Source organism: Muscardinus avellanarius (assembly GCF_963383645.1).
Source record: "Muscardinus avellanarius genome assembly, chromosome: 1".
Lineage (NCBI taxonomy): Eukaryota > Metazoa > Chordata > Mammalia > Rodentia > Gliridae > Muscardinus > Muscardinus avellanarius.
In genome coordinates, this window is record NC_137786.1 from 163440153 (window position 1) to 163456681 (window position 16529).

General features: G+C 36.1%; 1 protein-coding gene across 2 annotated transcripts in view; it reads left to right on the plus strand.

The window, feature by feature from the left end:
* Nucleotides 1-16529, plus strand: part of GRM5 (glutamate metabotropic receptor 5) — a gene marked incomplete at both ends in the record, with an annotated part of 485189 nt that overhangs the window by 377072 nt on the left and 91588 nt on the right. For both annotated transcript variants that reach the window (XM_080699847.1, XM_080699846.1), the window contains 2 exons: nucleotides 3207-3453; nucleotides 11240-11408. In XM_080699847.1, the coding sequence (XP_080555973.1) occupies nucleotides 3207-3453; nucleotides 11240-11408 (416 nt within the window). The remainder of the gene's footprint in view (nucleotides 1-3206; nucleotides 3454-11239; nucleotides 11409-16529) is intronic.

Sequence of the window (16529 nt, forward strand, 5' to 3'; positions counted from 1 at the left end):
CTCCATGGACTTCTAAGACAGGCACATAGATAGCTCTTACACATGGCAGAAAGTACTGTATGTTGTGGTGGAGATATAAGCACATTTCTGTGAGAGAGCAAAATAGCAAAGGATTAATTCTGGTTTGGGGAAATGCTCTGCCCTTCTGTCACTGCAGAATACAAATTAGTGTGTCATCCAATGTGCATAACTGGAACCCATTTGCCATATGCATAAGGAATCACTAGATTCATAAATCAAACAAGAGTAGGGAGAACTTGTTTTGCTGAGATTTTTTTCATTGCAATGTTACAGTACATTATTGAATAGGATCTTCCAGATTTATAATCACCTTCTTAGAAAATGCTTAAATCTTTTCTCATATATCCTCCTCTTTATTATCCTCCCCTTACTGAAGGTTTTACAGGAACTGCAGAGGTCAATCTTGAGAGTATTCTAGTGACTCAAATAACACAAAGAATTACCTTGCAATATTTTTTTTCTTAAATAAGCAGTCACTTACTTCATTACTCCACAGTCATGAGTTAATTTGAGGAAAACATTTTAAAATCATGATTGCTTTGCATTTAATAATAAAAATAGCATATTTAAGGAATTAAGAGACAAGACTTCTGGAGCAGCTGCCACCAAGTAAAGGTCAGACTTTGGAGACGTCCTTTCTTCTCTATTGGTCTCATTTGTAAAGTGAGCTTATTGATTGCATCAAATAAGGAAGTCAAAATCTCAGATGAGTGCAGGGGCCAGAGAAGTAATGTACAACAGAAAAAGTTTAGTGTATACACAAAAGAATGTAGAACCAGTGTTGTTTCATCTTCTAATTTCTTCAAGATAGACTACAAAGCTGATTATGTAAAATTTCCATAAAATAGAATCTAACCCAAACAAAACATATCTAAACATATCTAAAAACATATCTAAAGGCCAAGGGCTTCCTTCCTGCAGCCTTTAGACTAGACACTTGCTGAAGTCCTTTGTAGCACATACATTTCTCTAACTCTGCTTTGTTAACAGTCTTATTTCCTTTTGTTTAAAATGTACTAAGCTTCAAAGTTCTGGTTTCCCAGATGAATCAAGGAACATGTTTTGTGGGCTGTAAAATTAAATTGTAATCACAGATTGGAAGGTTTCAGTTTCTGCTAATCCTTTTGGAGGCTTCTGATTTGGTTAAACAATATTAAAATTAGGTTAGAATATTAAGTACTATAAATTTAGGATCTGGTTTTGAATAAAGGATAAAGAGAGGGAACCTTTCTCTGCAAGTCTTCTTTGCTCTCATTTCCCCTTTACAGACTGCTGTGAGCAGCAGGCAACTTGGGGTTGGCACAGGCTCTTATGTCTACGTTGAGCCTGGCCCAGAAAGAATGGAGAAAATAATCCCTGGACAAAGTAAATGCTACTGAAGGAAGTCCAGATTTTTGGAGCACTAGAATACCAATGAGTTAACATACCAGTTCTTTCCCTACAGCATAGTGAATAAGAAAGGAAGTCTAGGCAAAATGAGCCATCTGACTATGTGTGCTTTAAAATTTGCCTAATAAGATGAAAGTCCTTATCTATCACTGAGCCAGTACACTACATGCAGAGTGACGAGTGACGGGTGTTGTTTGTTTTTCTTGAGGACAGCAATTACCTGTTACCACTTATCACCAGCATCCAGTAGTCTGATAGTTAGGACTCAATAAATATCTTTTTTTTATCAATAACTTAATTAATTTCGGGATGAGTCAATGAACAAATTAACTAATGAACAAGATTCCCTCTTTAGAGCCAAAGCAAAAACAAAGAAAATCATTTAACTCTGAGATTTCTCTTAAGATACTAAAGAGCAGGGAGCTTAGAAATGTAAACAGAGCCAGCCGTGGTGGCACATAAATGTAATTCCAGCATTTGGGAGGTTCGCAGACAGCCTCAGCTACTTAACGATGGCCCTTTGCAACTCAGTGAGGCCCTGTTTCAAAATAAAGAATTAGAAAGTAGAAATAGGGGTATAGCTCAGATGTAGAATGTCTCTGGGTTCCATCCCCAGTACCACAAAAAGGAAGGAAGGAAGGAAGGAAGGAAGGAAGGAAGGAAGGAAGGAAGGAAGGAAGGAAGGAAGGAAGGAGGAAAGGAAGGAAGGAAGGAAGGAAGGAAGGAAGGAAGGAAGGAAGGAAGGAAATGTAAACAGAAGACCAGGAAATGCTGGTGGGATTCTAACCTCACTCCTGCCTGAGCATGCACAATTTTTTTATTCTCAATATCATCTCATGTGCCTGAAAATATGAAATATATATAATTTTATGTAATTTTTGATGCTGTTGAATCTTATGAAGAAAATTGATTTCTTTTTATTTGGTTGGATGTTTGTTTTATGATACCAGGGATTGAATCCAATGACATTCTACCTGTGAGTTATACCCCCAGGCAAGTTTTTAAGTTTTTGTTTTGAAAAAGGAGCTTGATAGGTTGCTGAGAGTCTCACTAAGTTGCTGAGGCTGGACTTGAGGATGCAATCCTCCTGTTTCAGCCTCCCAAGTTTGGGGATTACAGATGTGTGCCTCTATGCCTGGCGGGTATTGATTTTTTAAAAAGTAACTAACCTGGTTACCTTCCATCCTTTCTTTTTTCCCTAGGTCATCAATTGTGAAGCTTTACATATATTCTGCTTTCAATAAACATTTACTGGATTAATTAATGAATTAATGTAGCTTAACTGTGCTATCTCAAAATTTCCAAATAGGCCAGTTTATGAAAATCATATGACTTGAGACTAGAAGTAGTAGGCAATAAATCTTTAAATAGGCTAATTTGAGGTCAGATGGTAGAAGACCTAGTTCACTCAGAGGACCTAACAGTTTGGAAACTGGAGATTTGTTGAGGATTTCTGAACCAAAAATATATATAATCACAGTGGACACTAGGGAGACTAATAAATTTCATACTACAGAAGTTCACTGCTAACCTTTATCTCTCCTTAGAGTTTACTTACCAGAGGAAGGTGATTTTGCTGTCGTTGGGACTTCAAACTTTCTTCAAGGTTTTAAAATAAAAGCCTGAAAATAGAAGACAGTTATTATGCACAATCTATTGACATGTGTTTCCTAGTATTGCCTCCAGTTCTAACTCTGATGAGTTGCTCCAGTGTATGTCCTAATTATTCAGGATTCGTGGATAGAGCTACAGTAGCGATAAACTTGGAAATGAACCCCTAATTTGTTTTCCAACAGGTTCTCTGACTCTGAGAACACATCATGTCCAAGATTCCAAAATGGGATTTGTGATCAACGCGATTTATTCCATGGCCTACGGGCTCCACAACATGCAGATGTCCCTCTGCCCAGGATACGCAGGACTTTGTGATGCCATGAAGCCTATTGATGGGAGGAAACTGTTGGACTCTCTGATGAAAACCAATTTTACTGGGGTTTCTGGAGATATGATCCTATTTGATGAGAATGGAGACTCTCCAGGAAGGTATTGTTATAATTCTCCTTTAGACATTATAGCCTGAATAAGCATCAAGTCCAACTGCTGAGGTGCCTGCTTCTGTCTCCTCTTTTTATTGAAGCTTCCTGGCCACATTGGGCCAGGCCTGATATCCCAAAGTGAGCAAAGGCAGACAGGTAAAGCCTCAGTCTCAGTGGTCCAGGGAAAGCATTGGTGCTGATATCCAAAATGTGCTTTTGAATTCATCACCTTTCCTAGACCTAAACCTAGAGGCAGCTCTGTGGTTTCTCATGTTTATCCTGTTATTCCTTAGACTGTTATCTTCTTGGGTCACAGAACTAACTCTTCTGAAACAGGAATAATTCAATTTCTGTTAATCCCCAAAGAGGGATGAGGTGTTCTTATATTGTTTTCAGTACCTACAGTGAGTTATAAATCATGTTTTATTTTGTTATTCTCTAGCTAGAGCCCTTTCTTCTTTGTGGAGGACTAAAATGCCCTTTCTTCTGATGTTTCACCTTTCCTTATTTATAGATAGGAGAATGAGAAATATAAAACCTTACTCATAAGGACAGATCAGCCTGCAGAGAAATCACTAGGAAGCTAAAACTTTTCAAAAATCACATCTATTTCATACTTAAACAAGTATACTTTTAATCCACAAGAATAATGCCATTGGCATTACATTCTAATCATAGCAGAGCTAAGTTGTCACGCTGCTCTGTATGACAACAGTCAGTGTCCTTTGGTAGCCCATTGCAAGACTCCAAATCCTCCTTCACGGCAGCTCCTGCTCAACAGCTGTGCTTGGAGAGGTGCCTGCACACTCTATTTACAGTTGACCCTGCCAAGAGAAGTTTCGTGAGATGCTCCACAGTGCACACCCCCTGAGCTCACACCTTCTGCCAGAAGTTTTGGTTTAGCACATTTCCATATTCTGAGGTAAGGTAGAGTTTGCCCTGGAAAAATCTTCTGCCATCTCACATGGCAGCTGGTTTCATTTCCTACAGCTAGGCCCAGTCCTGGAGGCTTTCTCTATTCTGGAGACATGAAAGGTATTGCTGCAGTAGGGTTGTTTGCCAAGATAAATTGACTTTTCATAGTGTTTTCTAACTTTTTGGCTGTTCAGTCTATCCACTGGGGGAAAAGATAAGTATTTTCTCAGGGCCAAAATAAACTTCACATGTGTTATAATCTTCTTAGGGTGGGTTGGCTATTGAGCTCAGTCTTTAAGCTCAGAACTAAGTTTGACTTCTTATTATTTATTTATTTATTTATTTATTTATTTATTTATTTATTTTGTGGTACTGGAGCTGGAACCCAGGAGTATTCTACCTCCAAGCACCAACCCCAGATCTATTTTTTACATTTTATTTTGAAACAGGGTCTCACTGAATTGCAAAGGGCCTCACCTAAATAGTAGCTGAGGCTGTCCACGAACCAACATCCTCCTGTCTCCAACTCCGAAATGATGGGATTGCAAGTGTGTGCCACCATGCCTGGATAGTCTGACTTCTAATATGCATTCTTGGTCTTATTGTCCTTGTGTGCATATCTGGAATATGGACATCAGCTTGGGATCTGCTAGAAGGCTCATGATATAACTCTACCAGTTCAAGACTTTGGTTTTTGTTCTTGTTTTTATTTTTGGTACTGGAGATTGAACTCAGGAATAGTCTACCTCTGCTGAGCTACACCTTCATCCAAGCTTTTTTTTTTTTTTTTGAAATAGTGTGAAGCTGTTCTGAACCTGAATCTTTCTATCTCAACATCATACTTACTGAGATTACAGGTGTGGGCCACCATGCTGTGCCAGTTCAAGAGTTTTAGTGTCATGCATCCAAGCCAGTCCTGCCAACCATGCTTTGGGAAAATACCAGTTCTATTCCAGTGGGCAACCTTCATGAAGTAGGCAGAATAGCACTGCCCCATGCATAGTCCTCTGAGTATACTATCATTGGGAACTTTTAGACCTCTCAACCTTTTTTGGAACATGAGTCTCCTCAAGATTCTCATAAAATTTTTCATATTCTTTCAAGAACAATATACATAACATTTTCAAGAAATTTATGGGGGTGCATGGTGGTTTATATTTTACCTATACATTAATGCATTAATAAATTATCAGAGTTGGCCTCTGAGGATATGAACCAGACTGAGGAAAGTGTAGTTTACAACTTTTTGTTTTCCAACTATTCCAGTTATTTTTTAAAAGAAAGTTACAAAACAATTCACAACCAGCATATGCAATAGAGTGAGACCCTGTCTCAAAAGAAAATTTTAACTAGTATTTATTGAGCTTTTATTCAGAGCCAAACACTAAGCCAAATACTGTTTTAATTTTATGAGGTAAGTGATATTATTATTTTTTTACAGCTAAAACACTGATACTTACAAGTGTTAAATGAGTTAAATGACTCACCCAAAGACACAGTCTAGTCAATTATAGAGTTAAGATTCTAACTCTGTCTTCTGGCATTTAGCTCTTTCTGTAATAGCCTGCCAATTAATCAGCCATGATCAAAATTTAATAGCTAAAAAAACACGTTTTCTAAGAAATGTATTAACATGAATTATGTTTTTATTTTTGTGAAGTAATAGTCACTACTGTGCTAGAACAAAGAGATTCCCAGCTGGACAGATAACCAGAGGAGGCTGAGGTGATAAGAGATTCCTCTACATTGCCAGGGGCATAAGAGGATGATCTTGAATAGAAGAAGCTAGGAGAGAAAGTGATTCACCCTGGCACATACACTGGGTGATTGTTAGAGAGCACATTTTTCTTTGTGGTACTGGGGTGGAACCCAGGGGCTTTTTGACCTCCAGGCTATACTCCCAGACATATTTTATACTTTATTTGGAAACAGGGTCTCACTAAGTTGCTGAGAGCCTCACTCAGTAGCTGAGGCTGGCTTCGAACCTGTGTGATCCTCCTGTCTCAGCCTCCCAAGCGCTGGGATTACAAGCATACGTCATCATGCCCAGCTTTACAGAACACAGTTTAATATTTATTATTAAATCTCACTTCTGATGAGAGTGTTGTCAATCCACACTTCTGTAAAAAAAAAAATCATGGTGCCAGGTGTGTGACAAAATTCAGAATTCTTGAATTTACAAAAGTTTTCAGAGTAGTATAATGTTCCAATATGCTGAGTAGCAGAATTTGCAATCAACCCATTGATATCCTGCAGCAAAACATATAAATACTCTACAAATAAATAGACAATAAGTAGTGTCTTGAAAAATCAGGTAAAGCTTCAGAAAGGTTTGTTTTTTTGCCAAGTGAATTATGAAAAAAATACAATGTGGAGGTTTTAGAGCTCTATGTATTTCAAATTACAAATGTGAAATATGGGCCTCTACTATTTATTACCAATAATCTAGATCATGGGTTGAAAACAGAGGTCTGCTGGCCAAATTGAGTTGGCTGTAAATACAGTTTTTTTTTCTTTTCCAGAATCGTCATGTTCATTTAGTTGGATACTATGGCTGCTTTTGCACTATAACAGCAAAGCTAAGTAGTTAGAGACTATTACAAAGCCTAAAATATTTATTATCTGTCCCTTAACAGACCAAAACTTTCTGTCCCATAGTTTTAGAAACTCCAGTAGGAGCTGATGTTTAAGAGGTCCAGCTACTGCCTAAAATTGACTATAATTGGGCAGAAAGAATGTGGAGAATAAATGTCAACTGAATACAATTGACTAAAGCAAAAATTAAGATATTAGACTATGGAGTTAATTAGTATTTCAGATCGAAATCCCTAAAGCAGGAACCAAAAATTTCAAACAAAGGGAATGGTTTAAAGGCCAATAAAGAGATTAAAGAAAATGATGAACGTGACAGAAGTCAGAAAAAGAGAAATGGAAAGAAAAATAATGGGACAGAAAAAATCTGAAGCAAGAATGGTAGAAATTGCAGACATTGGTGTTCTTTGCACAGGGTTTCTAAATATATGGCTCTGTTCCTAGAAGGACCATAGAGAAACAGACGATTCATGTCAAGGCCATAATTTTCCTGGAGAGAAATCTGAGTCTCAGAGAAAGAAAGAGAGCAGTCCAAGGTTGGATAGTCAATTGGGAATAGTGAAAGGACAATATACAACTCAGGTATAATCATCACATGAGAACTTACCTGAGATTTTAGAGTAAGTTTCTAAAATCTAAGTTTTAAAAATAATTTTAAATGTATAGTAGAAAAGAGTTCTCTTTTCAGTTGTTATTAGTGTTTGTGGTCAAAATAACTCTTCTGTCTGTGATTGCCCAACCCCACAGGCACAGACCATTATAATTGCTTTGCTGGATAGAAGAGGACTTGGATGGCTATTATGATGGCTAAGAAACAATTTAGCAGATATTTGAGAATTTTACATTGGAAAAAATGAAAAGATATTATCAGCTTGAGATACTGAGCTAACCTTAGGAACCTATAGCCTCCACATTCCCTCCAACAATGATTGCCTGGTTCCTCTGAGAGCATCCTTCCTCGGGCCCTTGCAGAAAGAACTTACTGTCTTCTGAGATGCTCACTCTAATTCTCAGTTATATCCTTTAGAAAATGTCCTTATTTCTCTTCTACTGCACCCTGATCCAATTAAGTGCAGTTTTGATTAAGTGCTTTAAGAGAAGTTGTTGGAACATATTTCTTAATATTGGTTTTGAAAGACATATGAAACCCATTTTAAAAATTATTCAGGGTATTTCATTTCTAAACTATGGCCAGTTAAGGAAGTGACAGCCATGGGGACATGAAAAATGGGAAAAAGAGAGGATAGATATTGAAGACAGGTTTTCACAGGGACATACTGTGATAAGAAGGAAGTTTCAGGAGGAGAGAGATGTAGAAACCAAGAGGCACAGTGAAAAAAATAAGTGAGGAAGGGAGAAAGAAGTGAGAAGAAGAACAAAACAGTAGAATTGGGTTGGGGATTTTTATTCTAGTATTATGTGATTGGAATGACATTCTAATCTGTAATTCTAATACTGATCTTATGATTTTACCAAATTTATCAAAAACAAAAACACAGTGAATTATTTACTACTATCTTTTAGAAAATAAAATATAATGGCTGAACATTATAATCCACTAAGTAATTTAATTCTTAAATTTTAAGTAAGAGCATTTGAAACACTAAATTTTTATCGTTATGGAGAACAAAATCTGTATACTATCTTCATTAAAAATAGCATATATAATTCATAAAAGCAGAATTTTCTGCTTTGGGGAATTATTCTTACCTATCTTTTCTTTTCATGCATTGCTGCTGAGAGTTTTTAAAGAAATGACATATTTTTACAGCCTCAGCTTTTATAGATAATACTGCTTCCTGTCTGCCTAGTAGGTTAGAAATAATTACCAGAAAAGAAAGTTAATTTTGAAGAGAGGATTCATTGTCCCCAATGTAGTTAAAACAGGTTATTGGGTTAAGCTAAAATTAAAGCTTAACTTCTCCTGAAATATGTTCCCTGTCAAGTGTCAAATATAACATTTTTCATCCTATAGCGTTTCATGTTTATTTTAAATGGAATCACTTCCCTTTTAAACATATCTCATACATATAAAATAAGAGCATCAGATATAGGCATAAAAACTTTAAAATTGAAAATGAAGCCGGGCGTGGTGGCGCACGCTTGTAATCCCCGCGCTTGGGAGGCAGAGACAGGAGGATCGCGCAGGTTCGAAGCCAGCTGCACGCACTGGCTTAAGAGACCCTGTTTCCAAATAAAAATGTAAGAATAGGTCTGGGAGTGTAGCCCAGAGGTAGCAGGGCTTCCAGGAACCCCAGTACCACCAAAAAAAATAAAAAATAAAATGAATATTTTTCACAATATTTAAACAACAGAAAGACGATTTCTTAGTTATAGAAATAAATTTGGAATGATTTAACAAAAAAGAAAAATTACAGACTAAGTTTAAAGGCTCAGTTTAGGCCCTTGCATTCTTTGTAACTTGGTCATATTAATTAACCTCACTGATCCTCAGTTCCATTATCTGTAAAATTAACAACTTGGGCTAGACTTTGTCAGACTTAAGAATTGAGAGGAGTGGGCTTGAGGGCTCATTTTTGAGTGGCAATGAAACCCTCTTATCTCTTCAAATTGGCAACAGCAAAGAGAGAGAAGCCTCCTGACACTGACATTTCTTTCTTTTTCCTTCACTAGAATGTTCAAAGCTTATTTGCACATAGAAGTTTACTTTTTAAGACTTAGAAGCCTATATATTTGAAGTAGCCAGAGACATAATACATAGGTTCTTTTTACTTCAGTGCTCTCTGTTCTAACACCTCAATCCATTGCATGCTCAGTAGCCACATGACAACCATGACAACACAGAAAGAAAAGCATCTATGAATTTTTATTTAGAAGTAGAATTTAGACAGCTACCCTAAATCATGACCTACAGCAACCAAAACACTACAGGATAATGCTTCAGCTACTGAGCAGCCAACAAAATATAAAAATGGATTATCATTCTGAAAAATAACGTTAGAGCAAGAAACATGATTGGGAGTCAATACAGAACGGCACCATTTTACAGCGTAGTTTCAAATTGTTGATGTCAGGTATGTACCTTGCATTTCTGTATATAATATGAGTTTCAGTATGAAAATCTGGCCACTAGAATTCAAAATCTAGAAAGCTCTCCACCCATATCTATTTACAGATAGTTAAACATATTGAATATGGGAAGGTGAAGGAAGCATTTATGAATTATTAGCCCATCTGCACGTACTAAAGTCCTGGGAGAGATAACAAGCATAGAGTATCATGTGAAGACATAGGTTACCATCCGAAGACATTGTAAACCTATGGCATTTCTGCAGGAACTTACACGGAGGTGTTATTGCTCCATCCAATATCCTCTAGACATCTTTTTTTTTTTTTTTTTGGTACTGGAGGTTGAATCAGAAACATGCTACCTCAAAGCTATACCTATACCTCTCAGCCTATTTTATTTATTCATTTTTAAAATTTAAAAACAAGGTCTTGCTAAGTTACTGAGCGTCCTTGCTAATTTGATGAGGCTGCCTTCAAAACTGCAATTCCCTTGTTTCAGCCTCCCGAGCACTAGAATTACAGGTGAGCCATTGCACCTTGCTGGAAATTTTCTTATATAAAAAAGGCTTATAAATAAGCACATTGGTTCTCTATCTTTACATTTCTAACCTCATACTCAAAACAAGAATAAAAACTAATAGAGGCCAAGGGTTCACCAAGTACTTTTCTCTTTCAGTATTTTTACATTATACATGATCTTTTAGAGATTATTTTACTATTTGTATTCTAAACATTGCTCATGAAAATGCCCTTACACAATGAATTTAGCCATCAACAAAAGGTAAAATAAGAAAGGTAAATCAGTCCCTATCCAAGTTAGTCCCATAAATCTTAGTACTAAAAACAAAATCAGAGATTCCCCAAATTTCCCAGTTGGTTAGTAAAGAAAATTTTTATCATTTTACTTGAATGGAGAAGAAAACTTTATCTTTTTTTTCAAAAGCCTAACAGTCATCTTTATTTAAGTTTCTTGAAGTTATTTCAAAACTGCCTTTCATCCTGCTGAGTTCAAATCATCAACTCACATGGGATTATTTTCTATTTCAGGTGTAAGCTTAAATGTAAAAACAGAAAAATGGTATCTGAAGAGAAAATGCAACAACAAACATGGTTTTGTATTTCTAAATATATTATCATGGAGAACTCTAGTGTTACTTATGATAATAGAAATATTTAATGAAACTAAGTCTGTTTGCCTTTTTATAAATCAGTAATTATACTCATCACTGAATAATTATTATATCCTTGCTCCTAAGGTATGAAATAATGAATTTCAAGGAAATGGGAAAAGATTATTTTGATTACATCAATGTTGGAAGTTGGGACAATGGAGAACTGAAAATGGATGATGATGAAGTATGGACCAAGAAAAATAATATTATCAGATCTGTGTGCAGTGAGCCATGTGAGAAGGGCCAGATAAAGGTACAGTGGAGTCTGTGTCTCTTTAATTTGTGTTGTTATCAATTATCACTGGCTATTTTTTAAAATGGAGACTTGTCTTACTTTGCGGACTCTAATCTTGTAATAGCAGAAAGTTTTACTTTGTTCTCATTATTTTTAGTGTGTGTGTGTGTGTGTGTGTGTGTGTGTGTGTGTGTGTTAGCAGGTATTTCACCCAAGGTCACCATGCCACTTAGCTATACTACCCCTAGGTTAATTAATTAATTTATTTATTTATTTATTTTTGTGGTACTGGGGTTCCTGGAAACCCTTCTTCCTCTGGGCTACACTCCCAGACCCATTTTTATATTTTTATTTGGAAACAGGGTCTCTTAAGCCAGCAAGGCTGGCTTCGAACTGATCCTCCTGTCTCTGCTTCCTAAGCACGGGGATTATAAGCATGCACCACCACGCCTGGCTTTTCATTTTATTTTTAAATTTGGAGACGGGATCTCACTAAGTTGCTAAGGGTCGCTCTACATTTCTAAGGCTGACCTCAAACTTGAAGTCCTCCTGTCTCTGTCTCCCAAGACAAGGCTTATAGGCATACACCACCATGACTGGCTCCTCTCATTAATCCTTTAAGATGTCTAGCATGAAGCCCAAGATAGACTTAGCAGTGGTTCTAATGTAAGCAACTGAAGAGTCATGTTTGGCCCCATGAAATCTCATTATGCAAGTTTTAAAGCTATTTATTCCTAGAAATTAATCATTTAGAATTGGAAAGTACATTGATTCTCATTAATTTAATAGCTATCTATCAAACACTTCTTGTTTGTTTCATTTTGTTTTTTTGGTGCTAGGGATCAAGCACATGACCTTGCCTATGATGGACAAACACACTAACACTGAGCTACATCCCAGCCATATCAATCACTTCTTAATTAATAATTACTATAAGTGGAGCAAAAATGACTGAGACTTCCTTTTTTTTCAGAAGATTTAGTCTCTATTATTTAATTAAGAAAGAAAAGATAGTCTGGATGATTTTATTAAGAATAAAAATAACAGGGCTATGTGAGAGAGAGAGAGAGAGAGAGAGAGAGAGAGAGAGAGAGAGAGAGAGAGAGAGAGAGAGATTATTCTAAATAAAATGCCAAGCATTTGGCCATATAAGTGAGTATGATTTCACAGAAAGACCATCGTGTACAGAAAAGAAAAGAAAAATTGGAAAGGTCCAGAAGTGCTGAGTTGGACATTTCTGCAACAAGAGTGAATAACCTAGAGTGCATAGCTGATTAAAGTGCTATTATAAAACAAAAAAGTTACAAACTGGGCATAGTGGGAGCCTGAGAAAGAGGACTGCAGGTTCAAAGCCAGCCTCAGCAACTAAGCAAGACTGTTTCAAGAGTAACTTCACAATGCTTAGTGGCTCATTTAAGAGATTTTTTGCATATGTTTTCCTACAATATTCTACCGGAAATAATTTATACAATAGAGACTGTGGGTGTGGCTCAGTAGTAGAGCATCTACTTAGCATGTACAAGGTCCTAGATTTAATTTCTAGCACTGAAAAAGAAACTTAACAATGGGAGAATTTGATTCCCTATTATCAGAGTTTAAATACTGATTATCATGTAATTATACTGTTTAGTCTTTTTTTTTTTTAACTTTTCAAACTCTTCACTAACCAGAACTCATTTTCACTTTGCTAGAGTTGACAATATTACCTTAATATGGTTTTAGGTTGTAACTGAGCAACTTCATTATGTAAACATTTCAGGGCATTGTTCAGAGATTTATAAACTTAGTTTCTATGAAAGGATTTAGTCTATCAAAGGTTCAGATGTTACCTGTTGTTAGTGATTTTAAAAAATGCCACGATTTCCAGTATGCTCAAAAAGAGTGGGAACTGATATAAAAGAGGGTCATCACTGTGTCTCATATTCAAAACATGTGAAGCAGAATATAACATGAAAAATGTAAAAAAAAATTACTTTCAAATAATCAGAAAAATTACTTACCTGGCAGGGGAGACACCATGATCACGAAGGTGGTTTTCCCAGGGTGAGGCTCATCCATTTCACTCCCATTGTGCTGATGTCTGTGATTTCCCCAAGTGTGGGAAACTCGACTGTATAATTTGTGGTATTGGGGTACTGTATTTGCACTCTCCCCTGAAAAAATAAAAAATAAAAATAAATAAAGAAATGATCAGAAAAAGACATATTTTGTAATGATTGATTAAAAGTTATTGTAATGTTGGAAATATTCTAGAAAAAGTACTTGAATTTATTTTGATAAAATACTGAACTTTTCCACCAACGAAACAATGAACCAGAAGAAGTCAGAATATTTTTAGGCCAAAAAATACAGCTGTTTTGGCCGGGTGTGGTGGCGCACGCTTGTAATCCCCACACATGGGAGGCAGAGACAGGAGGATCGCGCAGGTTCAAAGCCAGCCACGCTGGTTTAAGAGACCCTGTTTCCAAATAAAAATATAACAATAGGTCTGGGAGTGTAGCCCAGAAGTAGAAGGGTTTCCAGGAACCCCAGTACCACCACTAATAGTAATAATAATAATAATAATAATAATAATAATACAGCTGTTTTTACTTCCTTATTTTTGTCAAGGTCTGGAAAGATAATTTATTCAGAATTTTAAATCTACCCAATTCCTTTATGTAATCTAATAATTGCCCAATGATAGTTTTATGTAGTTGAAAGTTTGGTTTGAAGATTCTGAGCATCAGCTAGACAATTTTTGAAGGCTTTATAATTACTTAGTGGCTTTAAATAAGGCTGTGTTGCTTCTTAATTCCCAAGCCACTAATTTTTTCCTTATATCTTTATGTTAGTTTTTTATTGCTGTGACAAATATCTGAGAAAAACAACTTAGAAAAGGAAGGGTTTATCTTGGCTCATGGTTTTAGAGGTCTTAGTTTGTGGTTACCTAGTTACATTGATCTGAGCCTGAGGTGAGACAGACCATCGTGACGGAAGGACATGATGGAAGCTCATGACAGCCAGGACACACACAAAGGGAGAAAGGGACTGGAGAGAAGATAAAGCCTTCAGGGCATGTGCCCAGTGACTTAGGTTGTCCATCTCAATCCCACCTTCCAGTTGTCCATCCTGTCATCACTGGATTAGGCTACCAATGAAATCAGAGATCCATGATCCAATTACTTCCAAATTACCTACCACTGAACACATGAGACTTTGAGAAAGATACATTTCAGACCCAAATCATAACAATCTCTCATAATATTATGAAATATTTGTTCTAATGAGCCTTAGTATTTGTATGAGGCTTAAAGTACAACATGCATTATCTGGTACCTCATTTACCTGAGCATACTGTTTTAAAAGCATCACAGCATGTGGCATATGATAACCACAAATAATCAATATTAGAATGAAGATTATTTTAGCTAGTTAATCAGGTCTAATTAGCACTTTTGCCTCACTTAGATGATTTTCAGATCATCACCCCTTGCCTGTATTTCTGTAGTTTTAAAAGGCAGCACAAGAGATGAACGGATTACAGAACTGTAGGATATGAATACAATGGAATTTTACTCAGCCATAAAGGAAAACACAATTACATCATTTACAGGGAAATGGATGGAACTGGAGGACATTATGACAAGTGAAATTAGTCAGTCACAAAAAAGAAGAAATTAGATGTTTTCCCTAATATGTGAAAGCTAGGGAGAAATGGGTAACAGGAGGAACTGTAGATGAAGAAGGAGATCCTATACAGGAGCAAATATATAAGGTGACTTAACTGAGGGGATGGGAGGTGGGAAGAGAGAAACTCTCTGAAGTACATGATATAGTTAAGCAAACAATCAAAGTTAATCACTAAGCCAAGAATGGGAAGGAGGGATGGGGAGGGAATGGGGTGGGGATTAGGTAAGAACTAATTGGGCTATGTGTACATGTATGTCTACACAAGTCTTTTATCTCATTAAAATGTATAACTACAATGCACCAATAAAAAATTTAAAAGGCAGCACAAGAGACAGTAAAAAATAAAACAGAGAAGCACCACTTAAAATTATGTTTGGATATAAGCATTTGGACAATATTATATCAAAAGACATTAATAAAGTCAGCATATAAAACAAGGAACATAGAGTGTAATCACTGTTGTTTTAATTATTTATAGGAATTTTAAATGATTTCCATCTCCATTTCACAGAGGCTATTCATGCGCCAGTGATGGTGAGGGGAAAAAAAAAGATATCAATTTTAAAAGAACAACATCCGTGACTTTTTCAACTGTTAAATTATTTCAATTATTTTTACTACCTTAAAAATCAAATAGATGAAGTAGTATGTAATAATCTCAATGGACTTATATACATCATTCTGAGCAAATCAAAGCAAAGGAATTTAAGAGGAAGAAAAGGGCTGAATCTTTGGAACCTGGTTTTTAGTAGAAAGAGACCAAGAAATTATCTCCAGAAATTTTGTCTTCTGCCTTTTTACTCAGTACAAATTTCTAATTATTTTTCTCAATGGAGATATATTTTTTTTGGTACTGGGAATTGAACTCAGGGGCATTCTAGCCCTTTCATTTTTGATTTTTTGGAAACGGGCTCTTAATAAATTGCTGAGGCTGCTTTTGAACTTGCAATTCTCCTGTCTCAGCCTTCCAAGTATTGGGAGTGCAGGTGTAAGCCATCATTTCTGTAATTGACTTTTTCACATTAGAAGATATTCATTTTTGTTTATACTTATTTAGCTACTTAAGAAGCCAAGATAAATTCATAGAGTAGAGATTCTTAATAAAGAAGAAAGGAAAGAAAGAAGAAAAGAAGGAAGGAAAGAAGGAAGATAGGGAGGGAGGAAGGGAAGAAGGGGCATAGATCCTAGAAGAATTCAGTTTTGTATATGTGTATGTTTGTATACATGAACATAAACACAGGTACTGAGTTAAACACAGATGTACAGAACTAATTATCCAAATACTTGCATATAGTTTAATTCTTGACTCTGCTATCAACCATCTTTATGATGTTAGACTCATTCAGACTTATCTTGACTTCTTAAATTATAAAATAAGAGCAGTAATACTTACGGGGGCTAGGGATAGAACACAAGGACTTTCTAAAATGCCCAAACTAGGGAGTACTGGATATATGAGAGGGACTC